The sequence below is a fragment of the Numenius arquata genome, chromosome 2, assembly GCF_964106895.1.
Source record: "Numenius arquata chromosome 2, bNumArq3.hap1.1, whole genome shotgun sequence".
Classification (NCBI taxonomy): Eukaryota; Metazoa; Chordata; class Aves; order Charadriiformes; family Scolopacidae; genus Numenius; species Numenius arquata.
The window spans coordinates 55,843,265-55,864,385 of record NC_133577.1 but is presented as its reverse complement, the minus strand read 5'-3'; the positions used below and the strand labels follow the sequence as shown (position 1 = coordinate 55,864,385).

Genomic DNA, 21,121 nt, shown 5'->3' with positions numbered 1-21,121 from the left:
TTTGAAGTACAAATAAATATAACATTTGTACTAAAATATCACATTTTCATAAGCATACAGTATCTGTTAAAAGTACAGTACCAAGATTATTTGACAAAAAGAGTACAACAAACAAATCTAGAAAGTGCAACCATGTATTATATCTTCTGCCCTTTTTCTAGCAAATAATGCAAAATGAGCTGCCCATGATTGTTACAAAAAGCCTGCAGCTACCTACATAACAACACTGATGTACCAGTGTAAGCCCTGTGTTATTCTCGGCGCGAATACTGGCTAGCAAAACCTCCCAGTGCCTGAGCAAATGTTTCTCTGAGGATGCTCCACAGCGCTTGTGTGTCATGCGGACACACAAACTACCACCTCCCTGAGTGGACAGCATCTTACATTTGGCTATCCTCTCTCCACCAAAGGGAGGCAGGAAGAAACACAGGTTCAGCCTCTATCCTCTGGCCTAGACAAATCAGAAAATAAATCAAGGCCTTAAGCAGTTAGATACATTTTTCTGTTAATATTCCCTGGATTTACTCCCTATGAGACAAACTTTTTCCTGCTCCTCTCCCTAGCAGGCCTCTGCATAGCATTCCCTGTACAAAATTCATGGTTGTCTCTGCTCTTGTCACCTTTCCCAACATAGCCATCCCAGGGTGCTCTTTCTGCAGAACTGAATGTAACATCTTCTGTGCATTTTCTGGATTGAAAATGATAATTTAAATTTAGGTTCCATATCTGCTACCCAACATGAATTCACAGAGTTAAATTATACAGTAATTTCACAATAGCAAGTTAAGTGGAGCGGTCCCTGAAGTAATGCTTGTCATTATAAATACACAGCTTATTAATCTGTCGATTACACAACGCAAGTTTCTCCAGCTGAAGCAAAATCCATAGGCCAGCTGCACTATGGTAGCTACACATTCAGTAAGCACAGTACCTCTTCTGATGCATAGTGTTTTCTTGCCAGAAGAGATTTGCCGAGCTCAATGCAGGTAGTGAAGCTGTCGTTTCGGGCATCAATTTCTGCTTTGATACCCTGGTGATTGTTCATTAGTAGTTCAACAGATGAAACATCCCTAAAATGATCAGTCCATGGTTCAGAAACATGTATTCCAGATTTAACAGCTGTTACATTTTCAAACAAGTAAACTAACCCAGAACTGTATGATAAAAAAAATCAATTCCTAGATTGTCTTTGTAGTTCAGGAAGCAAGACGGCTAGCAGCATTTCCTTAGGAACAGCACTATTCTGGTCTGAATCAGAGATCAAATAAATAAGTGTGAGACTTAATCTCTTTGAACACATTTTTACATTGAGATTACTTCAGTAGCCCCCAGCCTTTGCTGGGCAGCAACACACAAAAGCAAGCTGCTACGCCACCATCAGATTTTGACAGCCTCCCTCTGAATTTCTGGCTCAGTGATACTGAGTCTTTTTCTCAACTGACCTGCAGCCTTATCTTCTGATTGAGAAGAGATACTTCACATTACCTTGGCTTTTCTTGGGCTTCTATCTGTCGGATAACGTCTTCCATCCAAAGCATGAGATCACGAACCATGCTGAAGAAACGAAATTTGTCTCCTGTATCAACAAGTCTAACCCTGCGGCCCTCACAGGCATCCAACAGCGCCTTCCATGCTTCTAGGACCTCATTTTCCCTTTTCTGGATGTCATCAGCTTTGTCCCCAGCATAGGCAGCCTGAAGGCGTGCAGCGTCCTCCTGCAGCTGTCTCACCTGGTGTGTTTTTAGGAGAGAAATGCATCAGCACTTGGATACTTTTGAGTCACAAATATGGGGAAATTTTAGCTGCTAATTCATCATTTGAATGGCTTTCTAAAGTCACTGCAAGTATATTTGGTCTGTCGATGCTAAAAAGGTTTGTCCTGTTATTAAGACAGTATATCCCTCTGAGAAAATTTCTTAGCAAGGACTGTTGGGTCAAGAGGCCCCTAAAATAACAAAGATTTGCCACGGCCTAAACCTCCTGGGGGACTTGGTGCCAATACAAAGGGACTGTTAAATGTCAGGCCAAACGGGGACCATGTCCATCAACACATTTTCAGTGCCACTCAGGAACTCTTGTAACAAAACCACTACTCTAAGAGTCTGCCAGACTATGAAAAAAAATGTATTTTAATGACTAAGAGGTTTTTTCAAAAATGTAGATAATGACTTCAAACAGTAAGAAAATTAGGAAACTCAAAGATCACTATTAGAAACCTCTTTTCCTTTCAAACACTCTCTTGGGACATCAAATACTATTTCTTGACTGTTTCACACATTTTTAAGCCAGGAACCATTCTATTAGCTCTTTTCTAATAACAACAAAAAAGTTTGAACACCAAATTAAACAGCGTTCTAGCTACAGGCACAGAGATCAGGCCACTGTCATAATGACCCATCTTGGTGCTCTAGCTGTGTTACTTGAAAACTATCCTAAGTGCTTTCACCACAGCTCTGTGCTATGATTACATATTCCTCCATTTAGGCCTTGATTATAATTACCTTTTTGAGAGACTGGGATTGGTGTTTTGTAAATTTCTCCCATTATGTATCAATCTACAGCTTCTGAACCTAAAACATTTGGAAAATCAAATGGTTGCTATATCCCCTTTATTCTAGCGTAAACAATTGCAACATAATCAAGAATCGGCAGGCAGCTTGGCCATAAAAGTTATCTTTTCCAACCTACTGGGATGAATGCAGCCAGTCATAATTCCTCCATTCCTTAAGCAATTTTTTCTCTTCTGAAACTGTCATTTTGGCAGCTGAACGTTGTTTTTTGGTTTAGAATCCCCTATGTGCTGTATAAACAGCTGTTGCCTTCTATTTAACATACTGTGGCTTCAAAAGATTCAGAATTAGATCAAGTTTGACTGCTTTTAAAAATTTTAGCTTGGACTATGTACTTTAAATCTCTTTAGACTGCTGTTTGGAAGCATAATAAAAGGAAATATTTAACTCGGAATTCCCATATTCATAACCAAGTCAGCTCTGAGGAGCTAAAGTGTGTTACCCTCATGCTTTTCCATCCACTCTCTATCCCTATGCACACCGCAGGCTGACGCTGTCAGGAACCACTTTATTTTAAATCAATATAGAAGTTCTCTGCCTTTATGATTTCTTCTTCAACCAAGGACAGGAAATGGAATAATGTTAAACAATTACCTACATATCCAGAAATCTGCATACTTACGGACTTCTATTTTAGATTAACTAGTTAACCTAGTGCAATGACAGAGAAGCAGAAAGACAGATAAGAAAATGAAGCAGGTGAAGTTATTCCCACAGAAATACACTTGGAAAGCAGCTGGCAGCACTTTTTCTCCCAGCCACAGAGGAGCCAAGAGGAACAGCAGAACTCTGCAGCTCAGGTTCCTATATCCAGCGTGTTTCCTATACCCAGACAGTGCCTTTCGATTGCTACACACCTGGGTGCCAAGTGCCTGGATATCATGCTCAAATGTTGTGTGCATTCTCTGTAGTGTTTCCACTGTGTTTTGGTCTCTACCAAGCTCTTCAGGTAGTTTCTTATGTTTGTCTTGAATGCGTCCTAAGATCTCCTTGGCATCATGGTAAAATTTGTGCAGTTCATAAGAGGCTGCTAGAATTTGTGTTCTGGTGTCAATGAGCTCCAGGAGATCAGCCCAGGCCTCATTGAGTCCATCCTTCCACTCCGCAATTGTTGCAGCATCTGAATGTCCAGAGTTGATGAGTTCATCCGCCATGTGGTTAACAGTATCAACACGCTCCTGTCCAATGTTTCCAGTGTCTCGGGCAAATTCTCGGAATCGCTCCTGTAGCATCTGAAACACAAAGAAACAGACTCATGCAGCACTGCAATTACAGACTGACCTGAGCAAACCAACAAGCCAGCCACCTATTCATATTAACCATCTACTGTGTGCAGCATCCAGAAAAGGAAGGTCAAGCTGCAGGCACGTCCATAGAACTTACTGTTACATGTTCGTAATCCTGTCCCAGCTCGTGGGATCCTGCCACCACCTCCCTTTCAGCAATCCATTGCTCCAGATCATCCACCTCACGGTTAAGCTGGAACAGCCTGTGTCTCTCATCCAGCTTGCCCCGTCTCTCTTCAGCAAGATCCTTCAGGCCTGCATACAGTTTATCCACTTTGGACTGGCGCATGCTGATACGCTCGCTGAAAAAAACAGACAGCATTGAGTCCTCATCATCTTTTAAAAATAATAAAAGTAAATGGGAAAAAAGAAAACCTACAAGGAATAAAAATGACTCTTGGAGTATTTAATCTACAGAATACGTCTGCTGCACACACAAATTTGACTCGGACACATGGGCCAATCCTCTGCCGGAACAGTTGACTGCACTAGCCGGACATATAAACCCCCAGTCTTAGAGAGTGAAGCTGGGAACCAAACTTCCCATTTGTTTGACCACAGATCACAGCAGAGTATTCTCCCAAAATTACAGGCAGGAACTGAGCTGTTGAGGCAAGTGGTATTTCACTTTCATTTAAATTCTGCTTCAAAGTTCAGAAGTATTCATGGGTTTCTTAGTACCTAAAGCTCAGCATTTCCAAAAGTGATTAATATTCCTATTTGCTGTATCTTCTGCCTGTATTTTGTCTGATCCATATAACCCTGTCAAACTGCCTTCCCTCTGCCTTGTAAAAGTTGATTATGAAATTCCAGTCCTCAGTCAGCTCAGTCAGGAAATCCACTCTCATCATGGAGAGTGAATGGTCATGAAATTATCATGACCACAAGAGAGTGCTTTTGAGTTAAATATAAATTTTCCACCAGAGGGAGAAAGAGAGTGTCTTTCCTAAGATAGTTCTATCTTCCTATCTGTGAAGCAGAGCAGTTAAATGCATCATCCTCATAGTCAAATCAGCCTTGCAGTCAAAGCTAACGGAGAATTGTTTGCTTAGCTGCAGCTCTTACAGCAAAGCAGTTTTTAAGTTTCCTGAACTCTCCCACAGGGAAAGCCATTTATGAGAGTTGAGATAAATTTACCAAACCCAACATGTTAATGTGCCTATGTTTAAAGCATCAGATTCCAACCTCTAATTCTAGTGGAATCTTGAAGAGAGGACACAAATCTTGGGGAGCACTGCCCTATAGGCAGAAGGATAAATGACTGTGACCCTACGGGCTGGACATAAAAGTTGGTTGAAAGAGGGAGTTGTCTCTCGGTATTGCTATACCTCTGTAAGGTTCAGCAGTGCTGGCAGACCTGACATGGCTAGCCTGTATAAAGTAAACAACAGACATTTATTGAAGGTGTCCAGTACTTTCCAGAAATCAGCAGCTGCAAATACTGACTCCGACCTCTAGCCAAATCAGAGTGGTCCAACACGCATCTTGAACTGAATGAGGCTGAACTCCTCTTCTCTGTACATTCTTCTGAGCTACTTACTCTTTGCTGTAGTCTTTTTGTGTCAGAACTACCTCATGAAGTGACTGAACTACTAAAAGAATGCATAATCCAATTAAAAATGGCAGTTAATACCTTTCTGGATGATTATCTGACACCAAAGTTCTGCTGGTTTTTGAAAGCTGGTGCACAGTTTCAGCATAGTCTTCTACAGCTTGTTCCAAAATCTGGTGTTTCTTCAGCATGGACACTGCACTCTGTTCATCCTGTAACAGTGACAGAAAATGACAGTCAAGTCCCCCACTCCAGAGAAAGACACCACGCAGCAAGTTCAACTTGGTGTGTGAGCAAAAAGTGGTAGCCAGAAGGATTTATGAAATACTGCTCCAAAGTACAGCTTATAGACAAGTTGTTCTGACAATGGTTTGGTAATAACCAAATAATGGTAATATTAATAGTTAAGTTGACAGCAAATGATACCCACAGAAGGCAAAATAACAAGTGAAAGAGTGAATGCAACAACCCTTCTGGGATGCAGAACAAAATTACATCAGCTGTGCACAAAGCATGTTGAAATTCCTCTTCTATGAAGCCTTTGTGTGTTTACACAACACTGGTGATTGTGCAGAACTCAGATAATGAAACAGTTTTAGGCACATCACTTGTCAGGCTTTTCAATGACAGCCTGGGTCAAAGAAAAGAAATCCTACAGAGCCTGTGCCAAAGGATTCTCCACCAAAGTGCCTGGAGAAATTTTGATCAAAACTTTCTATGCACTGTAATGATTAAGAAAAACAACCCCCAACTCTCAATGTTAACTGGTATTGTCAATAAGCCTTTTCATTAAAATATTTTTCATGATATACTATTTGCATTAATATTCCTTTTTATTTGCATTGTGTAGATGTTAAAAAGAAAGCAAATCCTTTTTAACTGAAGACTGAACACCCATGGAATGTGTTATAGTGATACAAAGCTGAGTTTCGTTTTATCAGGGCAATGAACACAATATACTTATGTAAACAACAAATAAGATACAGCACTTTAACACCTCCTTGAAAAACAGAAGATCACCTACTCTTTGGTATGGTCTGATGCTGTTCTGATTTCACTTCAGTGGAGTAAAAGCTGATGACTACTGGCATCAATTGAGTGACCATCAGGCCTGTTTCACAGACAGGTGCATCGTGCTGTTCCCAGTGACTCAAAACTAATAGAAAACTTCACCTAACTGGACTGTACTGGTAACTCTGACCTTACAGCAAAGGAAGGCACAGAGTTCCCATCCACAGTCTGAGGATGCTTCAGACTCAGTGCAGCAAGGCCTATCCCTCCACACTATCAGAGACACCATAACAGATAGAAGAGATAATCACCTGAGGTTTCACAAGGGAATTAAACTTGTTTATGTTACCATTACACTAGCGACATATTAAATTATGCCACCTGCACCCCTCTAGCTAAGCAATTAGAACCAAACTAGTGTCATTGCGTAGCTGCTCACCTTGGCTTTCTCTTCTGACATCATGTAGAGCTCCTGCTCACTCATCCAGGCCTCAGCCTCAGCAGCATCAAAGTAATACTGCTGTGCTCTGTGAGATTCCTCTAGGCGCTTGTGGCGTTTCTCTGTCTCCTCAATTAGGAGGTTCCACAGCTGCTGCAAGTCTGCAAGTCTCTGCTGAATTACTTCGGCATTAGGGCTACCCTCTGTGATAATGTTTTGGCTCCTCTCAAAAATGTCATCAATACGAGGCTGATGTCCCTGGATTTCTTTCTGAAGGGTCTACACGGGAGAAAAGCAGACTGATGAGACACCGCACCAAACAAAAAAGAAATGCCAGTCAGAGCTTCTAACTCTAGAGGGGCAGCAAAACACATACCATCAGCTCATGTGGACAAACTGGGGCTGTGCCCTCCCTGAACATGTCACCACCCAGTGGTCACACTGCCCCCCCCAGCACATCAGCACATCACCACTGAAGCACCCATCATTTTACCCCACGCCTTTCCTTCCTGAATTAGTCAGGACTAAGAAGAAATAACAGATATGGAGCTCTAACAGCACCTACTTACCTGATTTTTCTTTATTAGTAGCTGCACAGTCTGTAGGTTATGTCCATGATCAGTAGATGTAGCTATAGGCATCCTCTCTCCGACCCACAACTGGAAGTAAGTAAAAGAAGAAAAGCACATCTGATTTCAAGCAACCCCAGATACAGTTAGGGCAGCAGAGAGAGGCTGGAGCACCCAAGATGCAAAAAGCAGCATTACTCACACATGCTTTTGAGAGACACGAGCGAAAGGTTTCTTCCTGTGATAGCTCTGTAACAGGTGTGACATTTTCCTAATGTCTGGGGAAGAGGATTTCTTTTATACTCACAATTTCATCTTCCACATCCCGGTTGAACTGGTGGATCTCTTTGGAGGCCAGCAGATTTGCCTTTCTTTCATTCAAAGGTTCCAACAATTCCAAAAATTTTTTTTCTACAGTAAGGCGTTTGCCATCAACTTCATCTGTACTCTTCCCTTCTTGACTTAAAGCCCTTGCCTGGCTTTGCAGCTCCTCTATCTCTTTTTTACGAACATCCATTTGATTCTCTAGCATCTAAACAGAAAAATGGCAAAAAAAGTCCTGAAAATCATGGTAGAAGCAGTTAATGCAACTAGGGTATGTCAATAGCTTCATAAGTAGAAAAACAGATGATGGTCAGTAAGGATTTGCCCGATAAATAATTATCGTAGCATTCATATTTCAAGGAACAAGGCTTAAACATAGATTCACAACTGTGGCCACCTGCTGATATCCCTCAGTTATGCCTGCTTGTGCAAATGGTGAATTTGGCCAATGACACAGCTGAATATCTTCTATCAGGCACTCACAAGTTACCCTGAACAGCTCTAGAGCACAGGTAATGGCACGCAAGAGCTTCATTGCTCCCTGCTGTCCTTGCTATTCCTTGCTGCCTTAATAGCAGGGAATGAGGGACCGACCAGGTTCAGACAAGTTTGAATCCCAGGCAGGCAGCCATGTACAGAAGGGGAATGACTGGAGGACTATAGTGGGAGACAAAATAGAGATATTAATGCGGGGAAGGAAGGCAATATAAGGTAGAGATTACATCAAGAAATTTACAGCCAATTTGTTTCTGGGTGTATTTCTGCTTCTTCTTAAGGATACATGAAACAACAGGAAGAAAGAAAAGCAAATAAATTCATCTCTGAACTGAAAGGATCCCCCCATCTGTTCCTCTGGGTGCAGGTACCTGCTGTCTGCCAACTCTGCAACCTGCGCTCCATTTACCTGCTGCTTCTTCAACAGGATGTTGACACTGGTGAGATCTTTTCCGTAGTCGTCCGACTGAATTTGACTCTCCAAACCGTTCAGCCACTTATCCAAATCAGCACAGCTCTGGGTAAAAAGTTCTGCCTTGTTTGCATCAAAGAGACGCTGTGCCTTGGTCTGGGTAGTGGACTCAAGCTCTTCCCACATTTGATGGAGACCTGTCAGCTTTTCTTTCACTACAGTTTCAGTCTCTGGTTTCTCCGCAACGAGCTGCATTCCCTCCTGCAAATCAAAGTGCAACAGAGTGGTACCTCCCCAGGAGCACTCACAGACTGTTAGTTCAATTATTTTGATTAGTAGGCACTCAGGATTCCTCATCTGCTGGCAGCATCAACCACTCATTTTATATCTCCAATTATCCAGTGACCCCTTCCAGAACATCAGCTCCCAAGTCTTTCTGTTGCCAGGAAAAGGGTTGCTTGGCAAGGCAACACCTCCTTTCTCTTCCCTCCTGCACATGTTCCTTTGTGGGAGCTCCTGGGGACACTACTTAGACAGGAGTGAAGCAGGCTGCCCTATGCCACTTGTGTGACAGTGGAGGAGGGAGCTGCAGCTGAACAAGCTGTGCGTCCAGCTTCTATGGGCCATTTCACTGCAAGAGTGGTGAAGACCCAGTGTAACGCTGGGAGAGGGAGCTTATGGCACCAAAACTGAGCTGTGCGACTGAAGACGGTGATGTCAGTGGATTATAGGAATTACCATGGGTCTAAGATAACATCAGAGAGGAACAATAGTCCTTGGGAAGTAGGAGCCCTATACCTAGCACCAGCAGAGCACTTGGAATTAAGATATCTTTTTGCCCTTACAAAGATTGTATTAGTTTTGGAAATATTTTCTGTACTTCTAATTATACTTCTACCTCTGCACCTGGGTGGTGCTGGCAAGGGAAAAACCTTTTCAGATGTGAATGCTATTCACACCCCAGCACGTATAATAGCTGTGACCACTGATAACATAATGGTCTGAAGTTGGGGCAGGGGAGGTTTAGATTAGATTAACAGGAAGAATTACTTTACTGAGAGAGTGGTCAGGCACTGGAACAGCCTGCCCAGGGAGGTGGTGGAGTCACCATCCCTGGAGGTATTTAAGAAACGTGTAGACATGGCACTTGAGGGCATGCTCTAGTGCCCGAGACTGTTGGTTTCTGTCTGTTTGTGGGTGGGGTGGTGTGTGGTTGTGGGCGTTTGTTTTGGTTTGGTTTTGGGGTTTGGTGTTCTGGGATTTTTTTATTTTTATTTTTTTTTGTTGTTGGTTGGACTCGATGATCTCAAAGGTCCCATCCAACCAAAAATATTCTGTGATTCTGTGATTAATACAGCGATATATATCCATATACAACTTTGGTACTTTGCTGCAATCTGATTTTTCAGAGGCAAAGCCTGAGGACGTATTAGCATCACTAAAAAAGTACTTCTAGTACTGGGAGCAGCCTTCTAATTACACCATTAAAGGGTATTGCTATTTGCAGATCACAGAAAAGCCTCTAATGGGATACAGAGTGCCAAAGTGGGAGAGGAAATGAGCAATTAAGCTAACTTACACTGAACAGAAACCCACTGTCAGAGCTAAAGACCAGAACTCCTGAATGTTCGAGAGCCACACGTGAGAAACGGGGAAAAAAAGTACAGCTCATCACAGCATATTAAAGCCTCCAAAGTAACTTGATACAGAGCTGTGAATGTTGATTAATCACAAAACTGGCTGTACTTTACCTCATGCACTAATTTTGCATGGGGAAAGACAGCCTGATTATAGTCCTGAATGAATGAAAACCAGCATGGCAGCATGGGAGTCTAAATTCAGTTATTCACCTACATTCAGTTATTTCCCAGGAAGTACTTCTTCTTATTAGCTCAAATCACAACATTTGCCCCTTCTACCCTTTGGGTATGAAAACTAGGTTATGTCTTCCTCCTAATAGATAAGAAAGACTAGACAAAATTAAATTGGCAACTTAGCCAATGATTCTTGAGAATGTCTTGGATAAAAAACATTTAACACCAATGAGGAATAAAGTGGGTTAGATGAGGACAAAATGTGATAGACACTTATTCTACCATAATGAAATCTCCTTTTGCCTTAGCTGGAGAGATGACTCAAGAATCAGTTCTGCACAGAGATCTCATTTCAGTGCATAACCATCTTTGACAAAGATGAGGGCATTTTTTCGACATTCTTTAGCTACCTTTTCAATCTTCTCCAGCCATTCTTTGTTGGATGCAAGTTCTGCCATGAACGCCTGATGCTTCAGCCATTTGCTATGCAGGTTCCTTGCCTCATCATAGGACATATCCTGGGCTGTAAGCATCTTTTCATTAATCCAGAGTGAGAGCTGAAAAGGAAAATATACAGGTATTTGTGAAAACATTTGTAGTGTGAAATAATGCAAAATATCAACACGCCTCCAGATCAAGGATAAAGAGATGCCTCTACAGAACAGCCGAGTGAGATTCAGAATTTTCCAGATTAAAACAGTTTCAACAGTAAAACATCAAATTGAATTATCTTTTTGCATCTGTCATTTTATCAGTATTGTTAAGGTTGGTGAACAATTATATAGTGATGTAAAAACAGCTATTGCATGAGCTGTAACAGTACAGTTCTGTTAACTTCACTGGTAACTCATGATTTACTCCAGCCGTTGGTCCAGGCCTCTGTGTTTCATCCTGAGATGTTAAAAGAACCCAGTAGTTAAATGAGCCCTTAATGTTTCTGAAGCGCTGGATGCCAAGGGTAGCAAAGTATGCAAGTACCATTAGTTCTGGTTTAGGCTAATTTCCAGTTTACTGGTTACTGATGATGCTGAACATCAGTCCAAGTCCACGTCCCTTTTACTCAGGGTTCAGTCAAGGATCCACCTCTTTAACAGTTACATTTAAACTTCCATCTCCATTATATAAATAACCCATGACTCAAGCAGAAAGGAATCAACTCGAAGATGAGCAAAATCAAACACACAGGTGTTGCTCAGTTCAACAGCAAGAGAAACAGGGACATGTGTCCTACTTAATGGTCACAGTTCATTTTCATAACGCTTTTCCCTTGCAATGTTACTCAATGTGCTACTCAGGATGAGGACACGAATGTCATCACCACACCCCTGTGGAGCCTTACTGACTTCCTGAGGACATTGCAGAAGTACACACTATTGAGGTGGCATGGAAAAGGCAGTCTCCAGAATTAGAGACCCAAGGTAAACTTTTCATGGCAACACTGAATGAAAAAATCTGTATTTCCACTCATATCGGAAGTCTCAAGAATAGAGATGGTTTTGTACCATTAATTCACACTACATTTGTACCTTTTCCCCATAGTTTTTCTCTATACAGGTTTACATAATTAAATTTATTTGTCCAATCTCCAGTAGGGTTTTGGTACTCAAGACTTTCCTTTTCCCATTATATAAAATCCAAGACTGACTTAATTCTGATTTTCTGCAAATACAAAGACACAGAGAACAATTTCCAGATCAACACTAGAGAAAAATCAATACTTTAAAAGATAGCTTATTTGCCAAGGGCAAATAGAACGTGAAAATGATCATAGCAGCCAACATCAAATTTCTTCCTAGGGTCTTCTTCCAGGGTCTGACTGCTTTATCTACCCCTTAGATATGGATAAAAAACGCATTCACAGGAATGTTTATAGATTTTGAAAAAGATTCATTTTCTGCATATTTAGAGTCATCTACCCAAGCAGAAAATGTCAAAACAAATCTAAGTGTTGTTTCTAGAATGCCAGTTGAATGACACACACCGCCTTGCAGAGAAAGCACCCCGACAAGAAGAGTAACAGATCATGGCCGAGACTCGCCAATTCTCTGCTATGTGCTCCGAAAACAGGAAAACAGATTCATTTAGCATTCTCAAGCCTTTTTAAAATTGTCCCTTAAAGGCACTGTTAAGCTGCACAAAAAGGGAACACTTATCAGAGCAATCCAAGAAACTCCTCGTCTGATCTTGCTATTAAGTCTACAGAGAAAAACACTCATGTTAATGAAGACCTCTGTAGGCAGCAAAGTTTACTGTTATAACGGGCTACTGTGCTACTTAACAATTAAAGGCTACATTGAGCATCACTATATAACCCAAAATTAGTGGTTTTACTCCTGCCTTTCTGGGTGGGAGACAGCTGATATACTCTGCAAATTGCACTGCTTGTCCTTCATTGTTTGCTTTCACTCGGCTGCAGCATTAAATCTTCTGAGGACTTAAAAGTGCTTCCCAAGGAAAGGTAGTATTGTCCATATTAACAGATGGGGTGAACTGACACACAGACAATACGTGGTAAACAGGTGATGGCTGTCAGGATGAAACCCTCGTTTCTGACTCTCACAATGTTGTTATTTTCCTTCTGATAACACAGAAGTGCAAAGAAAGCATTTAAGGGGTGACTATTAAAATCTGTTTTTTGCAACCACTATAGGCACTGTAAGTCAGTACCTTCAGTGCAGAAGTACATCTAAAAAATAATACAGCAGTTCCCTAAAACGGTGCCTCAGATTGACACTTGCGAGTATTTATTTCTCCAGGAAACCTTACGTCAGTTGTAATTGCCAGCAGAGCTAGCTATTAGGCTTTCTCCCATCCTTTGCATGTGTACCACAAAATTTGGTTTCTGCTCTCAGCTCCCAGAAGGCTGCAATACACCACCTTGAGAACCAGACATGAACTAAGAGAAACACAGAGACAGAACCCTTGTAAATCCGGCAGAGCAACAAGGGAAGGTGGAAGAGCACTGACTTCTGCTGCCCTTCCAGACATTGCAAACACCCAAGTTGACACAGCCTGTCTTGTGGAGTAAGGTTCACAGATGTCCATGCTGCATGACAAAACCTGCCGGCACACTCTGTGAAGAGGTAGAAAACTTCTGACACGCGGAGTCTCACCAACTGCTTTCACTCTGGCATCCCTAGAGAAATTAGCTCACACAGTGCTGGGACTTCTAAACACTTACAGGGAAGATCAGAGATCAGCTTTAATCTCTTTGAAGGTAAGCTGTCAAAAAGCAGGAAGTGTAAGAAAACTAAATGGCAAAATTTATCTCTTCTCAAGATTTTCTGCTGTCACTCTTTGTTTCATTCACTCACCAAATTTAGTTAACACATTCATATTTATGAATGCAAGAAACAGAAAAAAAGCAACACCCCAGGATTAACCTGTGACAGCATATCTGACTACTAACAACAAGAAAATCTTCTATGTTTTCTCTCACCTGTGACCTGGAGGAAAGGTTTATCATTGCTGAGCTCTTGTTAGAACATTATCCTGCCACCTCCTCGAGTGCCACTGCCCCTCCTCGCTGCCTTGCCTGGGAGTCAGAGGCAGGCAGGAGCAAAGGGCAAGAGGCCACCTTTACCATAATGCTTCAGCAGGAGCACACTGCAGAAAACACTCTTCTTTCCCTCAAGTTACAGACAGATGGGAAACTGATCCTTTGGCCTTCCTGCCAAAGGATCATAGCCAGGTGAAATGGAGACTGGTTCAAATCTGTTTCTAATCATTCTCAGCTTCATGATCAGCACTAACGAAAAAGCAAAGGGCGAGGTATTCCCTTGGCTCCCATCCATCCTGCAGGACAGAGGTGATCATCACACAATTCCTCCAGCCCAATGCAAGTATCAGTAGGCACTTTGTAATCACGCTAATGCAAATTCTAAGTCTCATTATGGCTGTCTTCTCAGAAAACAACCATTCAATTATCATCAAGGCTAATGTTCTCTCAAAAAGGATTGGAGAAATTTGTAACATTTGGGTATTTTAAGTTCTGTCTTTGAACCGTACAGTTGAGACACCCATGCTTCAGTGGCTGGAGAGAAACAGTAGAGAGGAAAGGCATTCAGGCAGCCAGACACTAGAGCTTTTATGGTTTCCTTTTTTTTTTTCAATGATATAGGGGAGAAAAACAGGTCCTAGGGAACACAACCACATTGACCCAGATGCGAGAAGGGCTCCAAGAGCCAGAGCGGTTTTTTACCAGAGATGTTAAAGAGGAAGGAAGAAGCTGCTGCTAATAACACCAGAATTTTTGCTAATCTGTCACGTTTTTACTACCCAGGAAGGAGCAATTTAAGCCAAGTTCATGGTTAGCTTACACAATGCAGGAAAACAGACTGCATCTAGGCAACCAAGCAGTAAACATCATTTGCCCACTTGATGATCATCATTTTGTTTGTTTCTTGTATGAAACCTCAGCTGTAAGGCAATTCCATTCAGACACACTGCAGCAACTCCCAGTCTCTAGTAGCTGGCTAGGATGCACAGATAATGTACTGACTCTTGAATTTAAAAGCACGGCTTTGTCACAGTCAGCTCTCTTTACAGGCTTCAGATAAGGATAGCTAGTTTTTAATGCACGTCACAGGCAAGGCTCTGATTAATCCCTCATGCTAGGAACAAGATTATTCCTAACTTTAAAATGTTGCCTCCAGTGTAAACATTAAAAATTATCCAGTTTAATCCTGCTCCCCTCTTATTTCTAACCTCCTCTTCTTCTGACTAATGTTTTGTAGAAATCACTTGAAACCTCCTGCACCAGCCCACATCCACATATACAGCTGTAGACAAAATTCTTAATGAGTTCAGTGCTAATCCCACCAGATTCCACATGATCAATTTATACCACAGCAGAAAGTCTTCACTGCTTTTGGCAATTCTCCCTGTCTTTAGCTTAGATGACAAAAGGAAATACAGTTCATGAGACAAAAAACCACAGATTAATTTTTGCAGGGTTTTGGGCCGTGTTTTTTTTTGTTTACTCCACACTAAATACCACTGGATGACTTGACTGCAAAACGCTGAGTATTCCAGTCCTCATAAAATATAGGGTAAGAATAGTCTTCTGCAGGATGCAGCTTTTAGCAGTAAAAGCAAAAGGACGTTAAGTTACCTCTTGACAATCCTGAAGAAACTTTTGAAGATCCCTGTTATCTTTCAGTCTCATCAGAAGTTCACTGGCTGCTTCACGGTTCTTCCTATGTCTAGGAAAAAAAAAAACAAACAAAAAACCAATCAAAATAAAAAATCTTTAAATAGGCATTTCATGCAAAACTGTCATTTGTTTCTGCAGCCTCTTTGGGATACCTGTATTGAGTAAGCAGGTGGTGTGTGTCTTTTACTGCCTTTCAAATGAAGGGCATTTTTGAAGCTCAGATATGCATGTGTTATTTAAAGTGCTTACTTAAGTTCAGAATCTACTTGTTTTTGTAACTAGTTAAATACACAGGGAAAATTTTGAAATCAGCAGAGTTTCACAAGTGTTACGTCCAGCGTTTGACCCACTAATTTCAAGACCACAGGAAAGTTCAGACTGTTTGCCAAAACACATAAGAAAACTATCTTCAAAATTGCAACAATAAGGTTGCATGTTCTATGGCTCTTGCAAAGCATGTACTCACTCTTTGTAATATTCCTTTGCTATGGCTCAGCACCTCCTTCTCCTGACCAAAGCTGGAGTGGTTTATATAACCTTCCACATGCTGTATCTAACAAACAATGCATGCAACACACTCGTGTTTTTCTGCAAATAGAAGCTTTATGCACACCGGAACATATTTCCAGAACACTTAAGAGTAGACAGAATAAAAGGTTAGTCTAGAAGCCCTATTTTTAATCAATAACTGTTTGTCCCTTGAAGGATGAGTCACACTGGCAGTCCCAAAGGTTTTGATGGGTTCTTCAAATGGACGTGGTGCCTGAAGAGCTGATTCCCAAGGTATCTCTGAATACGTTCTTCGCTAATGCTTAATCTGGAGTAGTTATCCCTGTCCTTCAGTACTTTCATTATTTATGAGGCGATTTAGATGGAGGAGGCAGAGTAAAGAAGATAATTTTTATTTATTGCTCATTGTGTTAGATTTGTTGATATTTCACTGTACAGGCTCTTAAAGGGAAATATTGCTGCCCCTTTTAGTAACCTAAGATAAATAGGGATAGCGAGTTGGAAATTATTTTAAAGGGTGGCAATCTATATAACTATCTCAGCACATACTGGCAATAGTCTGGCAATAAATCCATGTTAATGGAAATATCCAGAGGCTCATAATATTCTAGAAGACTAAATTACACGTTGATGACAACAACTGGATTAAGATACCGCTTTTCCTGATCTACAATAAGTTACCAGAGCAAGCTGGCACAAATTCAGTGACTTCAGAAACACAAGGAATACTTAGGGATACGTATTGCATGAAAGCAAAATGTCTGTAGGCAGATGATAGGAGAAAACCCTTTACAGGACTACAAACTGCTTCTCTTTTGTCTCAACAGCTTCCTCTGAATAACCAGGCAAGAAAATTGATTTACAGATCAGACGGCAAGGAAGACATATGTAACCATCAAAGCAACGGGCTGGAGTCTAAACCCAGGTAATCTTGACATTTTGACAAGTGTTATCTGAGAGGAAAAGGAACACAAAGGAGCACAAAGGAAAGGAAACATAAATTGTGCCTTAGGAAAAATTTCTATAACATAGCTAACATCCTTGGGTTTGATTCCACTCTTTCTTGTCTGGTTTTTATATATGCCTGGGCAAATACAGTGCATTACTAAGGTTGCTAAAATGAAGCAAGGAATTGCTTGGGTGATTTTATCATGGTGATTTCATAGATTTAAGGCTAGATTACATTATAGACTCATCTACTCTGGAGAGGACAGAAGTTGTGAAATTAAGAGGAGAATTTTCATGACACATTTGAATAGAATTAAGACTAAGTTGAGAAGTTCTTATGTTGACAAAACTTGAGTTTAAAAAAACTAACAAAAATATCTCCCAGAAAGTGTTGGAAATACTAATGTCAAGAAGTCTGAAGGGAAACTGTGCGGGTTTACAAAACCAAAAACAGATGACATAGCTTTATTTTGGGAGTTTTGGGGTTTTGGGGGGGGTTTTGTTTTCTTTTTTGTCCTCAGCATAACAAATACGATCTTTGGCACTTAGAGCTATTTAACTGCAAAAGGTTGTTTGGTTGTCCAAGATGATCTAGAGCGAGACTGAAAGATCAGTATTCTCTGAAGAAGAACAGGGCTCAACTGTAACAAGATTTAAACTGGATACTTGCAGATGTGGTAGTAGTATTTTAAGGATGGACACTGCTGGAACAGGCAGGAATTCCCGTATTTTCATCATAAAATTGATGTTATGGGAATAAAGAGCCTTAAGAATTTACTTAGTCTGTTCTTCTGCCCCAGACAGGCTATATCTAAACACTATAAAGAGCCAGCCGGGCATGTCAGCGTGGTGGACAGGCTGGACTGCAGCTCTGCTGAAGGCTACGAGCACTCAGTCATCACTGGAGGGCGGAGAAAAGCACAAAGCTTACTGTTCAACTGTTGACTGCAGTCATCACTATGAAAATCCTGCTCTTCTGAGACATACATGGCAGAGAAGGGCCAGAAACTCAGACCCTGTCACACTTAAGGTTGTCAATGACTGCTTCTTACTACTAGTTTGCTGAAATAGTTTGTGGAAGAAAATCTCACACTTGCACAAAAGAGTTTGCTCTGCAGACTCTAGTTATTTAGAATGACTTTGAATTCATGTGCCTGTTTACATAAATAATCACAGGTATGACTTACACCGTAGCAGTATCTAGGGCTGCATTAAAAGGAGGCTTCCCTATGGATATACAGAAGAGGCAATCTGAGATCCGAAAGTCCAAGCTAAGCCAGACCTACATGGTAAGACGGTATAGGGAATGTACCCTAGTCATTAAAACACGGGGGCATCTTCCTTCTGTGGCAACATTACGAAGAATCTAAAACAGGAAAATGACATCTGTTCAGACACAATCTGTCTGACTGAAATTAATCCAACAGCAGAGCACCCAAATGTGCCACAACATTACCGTGCTGTTTCCCCAGAGGCCCCCAAGAATGCTAACAACCCTGAAAACTGACAAAATCACTTGTGGTTTAACTATAAGCCTGTGGGTTTCAAAGCCTGTCCAGAAGTAATAAATCTTACACGTAGCGTGAATGCAACTGCCTGCTAAGAATACTGAGATATACACAAGGCAGTTTTAGCTTCTTTAGGTGTGCCAGCAAACAAGAGGCACTCTCCTTTCTGAGTGGGCAAGAACAAAAATTACTTCTGTTCTCTGCTGAGCAGAAAGTTGCACAAATACAAAGCTGATGAAAAACAAAACCAGATCACAATCTGAGTCAGATCTGCCACTCTTTAAATTAAATCTCATTAGCAGAATTAGAGGGGCCACGAGTAGGCATGTAGACTAGGGCAGTCCCCTCCATTTTCTCTTAGAAGAGTGTGAGGAGAAAATGCTTTCCCTCTGGCTGGCAGAAACAGCAGCAGAAGTCACCAAAGCAGGGACAGCTGCATTGGGGAGACTAGCTTCTTTCCTATCTGGAAAAGCTAGCTAGTGATAGCTTTATTCAAACCCATCTTCTCCTTCCCTCACCCCTTCTCTGTGTCCTTATTTCCATTTATTCTCCCCTGTGAACTACACTGAAAGACTGTGCTTAAGTATTGATTTCCTATTGAACAGCTCCACCCCCCCACTCTCCTCTCCTTCCTTAGCCCGATGCCTACCTTGTCTATTTAGAAGGTAATAATTTTAGGGGAGCGTTCGTCTGCTGTACCAACAGTGGGGTCTCCTCTGGAATAGCTCGCAAGCATGACTGTAAAAAGCACTATTAATACTAAACACTACAAAGAGCTCCGTATGGGAAGTATGGAGCCACCGCACATATTTGTACTTGTTTGTTTTGGTCCTTTGTTATACATCCAGGTGGAGCTTGGTTGGGAAAGCAATTTTTTTTAAAACCAAAGAGGCTTCCTTTGCTACCACTCCCACTGCACCCAGCCCTAAAGCTTTGTTCTTGAGACTTATCAGCCTAACAGACCCAGAGAGCAATCACACGGATTTCCTGAATAGCAGCGCACTGGATGGTTTTTGCAGTGCATAAATAGCGTTGGAATTGAGGAAATGCATTGGAAAAAAGTGGGCTTAAAAAATACAGTCTCTAGGACTTGCCTGCCGTTCAGAGTAGGAATTCCAGGATATGTGCAACAGCCGGGACAGGTCAGGTGGCCAGTCGCAGTGCCACAGGACAATAAGGACACAGAGGAGTAACTGCACTGGGGGGAAAACAGTCACCAGAGCACCACAGCTGGGGCAGCAGGAACCTCTCTCCAGAGCACACAGGACAGAGGCTGACAATGTCTCCCACTCCAGCCACCTCAGAAAGGGCTGCAAGAAGCAGCTGACCATTTACTACTATATCCTTAGACGCCATCTTTTAATATTCCAAAAGTTAAGAAAGAAGACACCTGATCAGAAGGCCAGGATCAAGTCCTCCTGCTTTCATAAATGGATGGGAAAACTTACAGCAGAGGACATTGAAAGTCAGAGAGGGTAAATAAGGAAAATTCATTTGCTATCTTTCACCTTGATTGCTTTCATATAATCTCCTCTTCCTGGCCTTTGCAGATTCTCATTGGGATCTAAAGAGAGTCAAGCCAGTTAGAGAGAATGAGAGCATGAGGTATCCCTGGGGTTAGGTTGTCAGAGGGTTCAGAGGCTCTCAGTAAGCTCTGGGAACAGGAATGTCTGCCTTTCTTGGAGCCACGGCTAAAGTGGGTGCATATACAGAAGAACATGTTTGCCCAAACAGGAAAGGCACAACATTTTCTGTACTACTTCAGTTCAGTTTCTTCTTGGAGGTAAAGGCATCTGGATAACTCTGAGCTTACCAACTGTGGGAACATGCAAATCTGATAGAAGGGTTGTCAGTAACATTTGACATGAAAGTTCTGTATTAGCTTATTGCTGTGTTCTGATACTCATGATTGAAAAGCACCTGGAAAGACTGCACTATTATTCAAATCAAAAGCAGAAAGAACCATGAATCATAGTCATCAAAACTGAACATTTCGTTTTCACAGAAAAAGAAACTCTTCATATTCTATAGCATCCATACCACAGCTAAAGAGACGAAGCAAAGGACTTTTTCTAGGATGAAAGACACATTTGTACCAATGCTTGCTAATCTGATTTCAGAAGGGCCAGACAAGTTGGAAAGGGTGATCGAAGCCAAGTGGGTGGGGTAAATACAATTCCAATTACACTCTTGAAGAGCCACATTCCTTCTTCAGGGGAAGGACAGGAACACATTATTATAATTAAATCAGCTAGGAGGTAGCAGAGGAAACGAAGACTTGAGGAACCAGGTATAGCTAACTGCTACAGCTCCCGCCATAATGTAAAGTTTGTGAATACTCCAAGAATTACATAGAAACACTCACACAGCCAAATTCTGCATTGTGAGCTCATTAGCTAGTAAGTCTCTAGAAAACGGGAGAGGTAATATTTAATTAAGATTAGCCTGCCACATTTTTGAAACATTGCAGTTTCTATTTTTCCAGTCTGCAGTAGGCATTTTCTAACGTTACTTTGCCTTTGGATTCT

The 21,121-nt window shown here is 41.5% G+C and overlaps 1 protein-coding gene across 1 annotated transcript in view; it reads right to left on the bottom strand.

The window, feature by feature from the left end:
* Positions 1–21,121, bottom strand: part of SPTBN1 (spectrin beta, non-erythrocytic 1) — a 137,527-nt gene that overhangs the window by 14,181 nt on the left and 102,225 nt on the right. The window contains exons 20-30 of the mRNA XM_074162969.1: positions 15,586–15,676; positions 10,883–11,029; positions 8,656–8,919; positions 7,735–7,959; positions 7,428–7,517; positions 6,859–7,137; positions 5,490–5,620; positions 3,954–4,158; positions 3,428–3,802; positions 1,486–1,730; positions 932–1,070 (exon numbers count right to left, since the gene is read on the bottom strand). Coding sequence (XP_074019070.1) covers positions 932–1,070; positions 1,486–1,730; positions 3,428–3,802; positions 3,954–4,158; positions 5,490–5,620; positions 6,859–7,137; positions 7,428–7,517; positions 7,735–7,959; positions 8,656–8,919; positions 10,883–11,029; positions 15,586–15,676 — 2,191 coding nt within the window. The remainder of the gene's footprint in view (positions 1–931; positions 1,071–1,485; positions 1,731–3,427; positions 3,803–3,953; positions 4,159–5,489; positions 5,621–6,858; positions 7,138–7,427; positions 7,518–7,734; positions 7,960–8,655; positions 8,920–10,882; positions 11,030–15,585; positions 15,677–21,121) is intronic.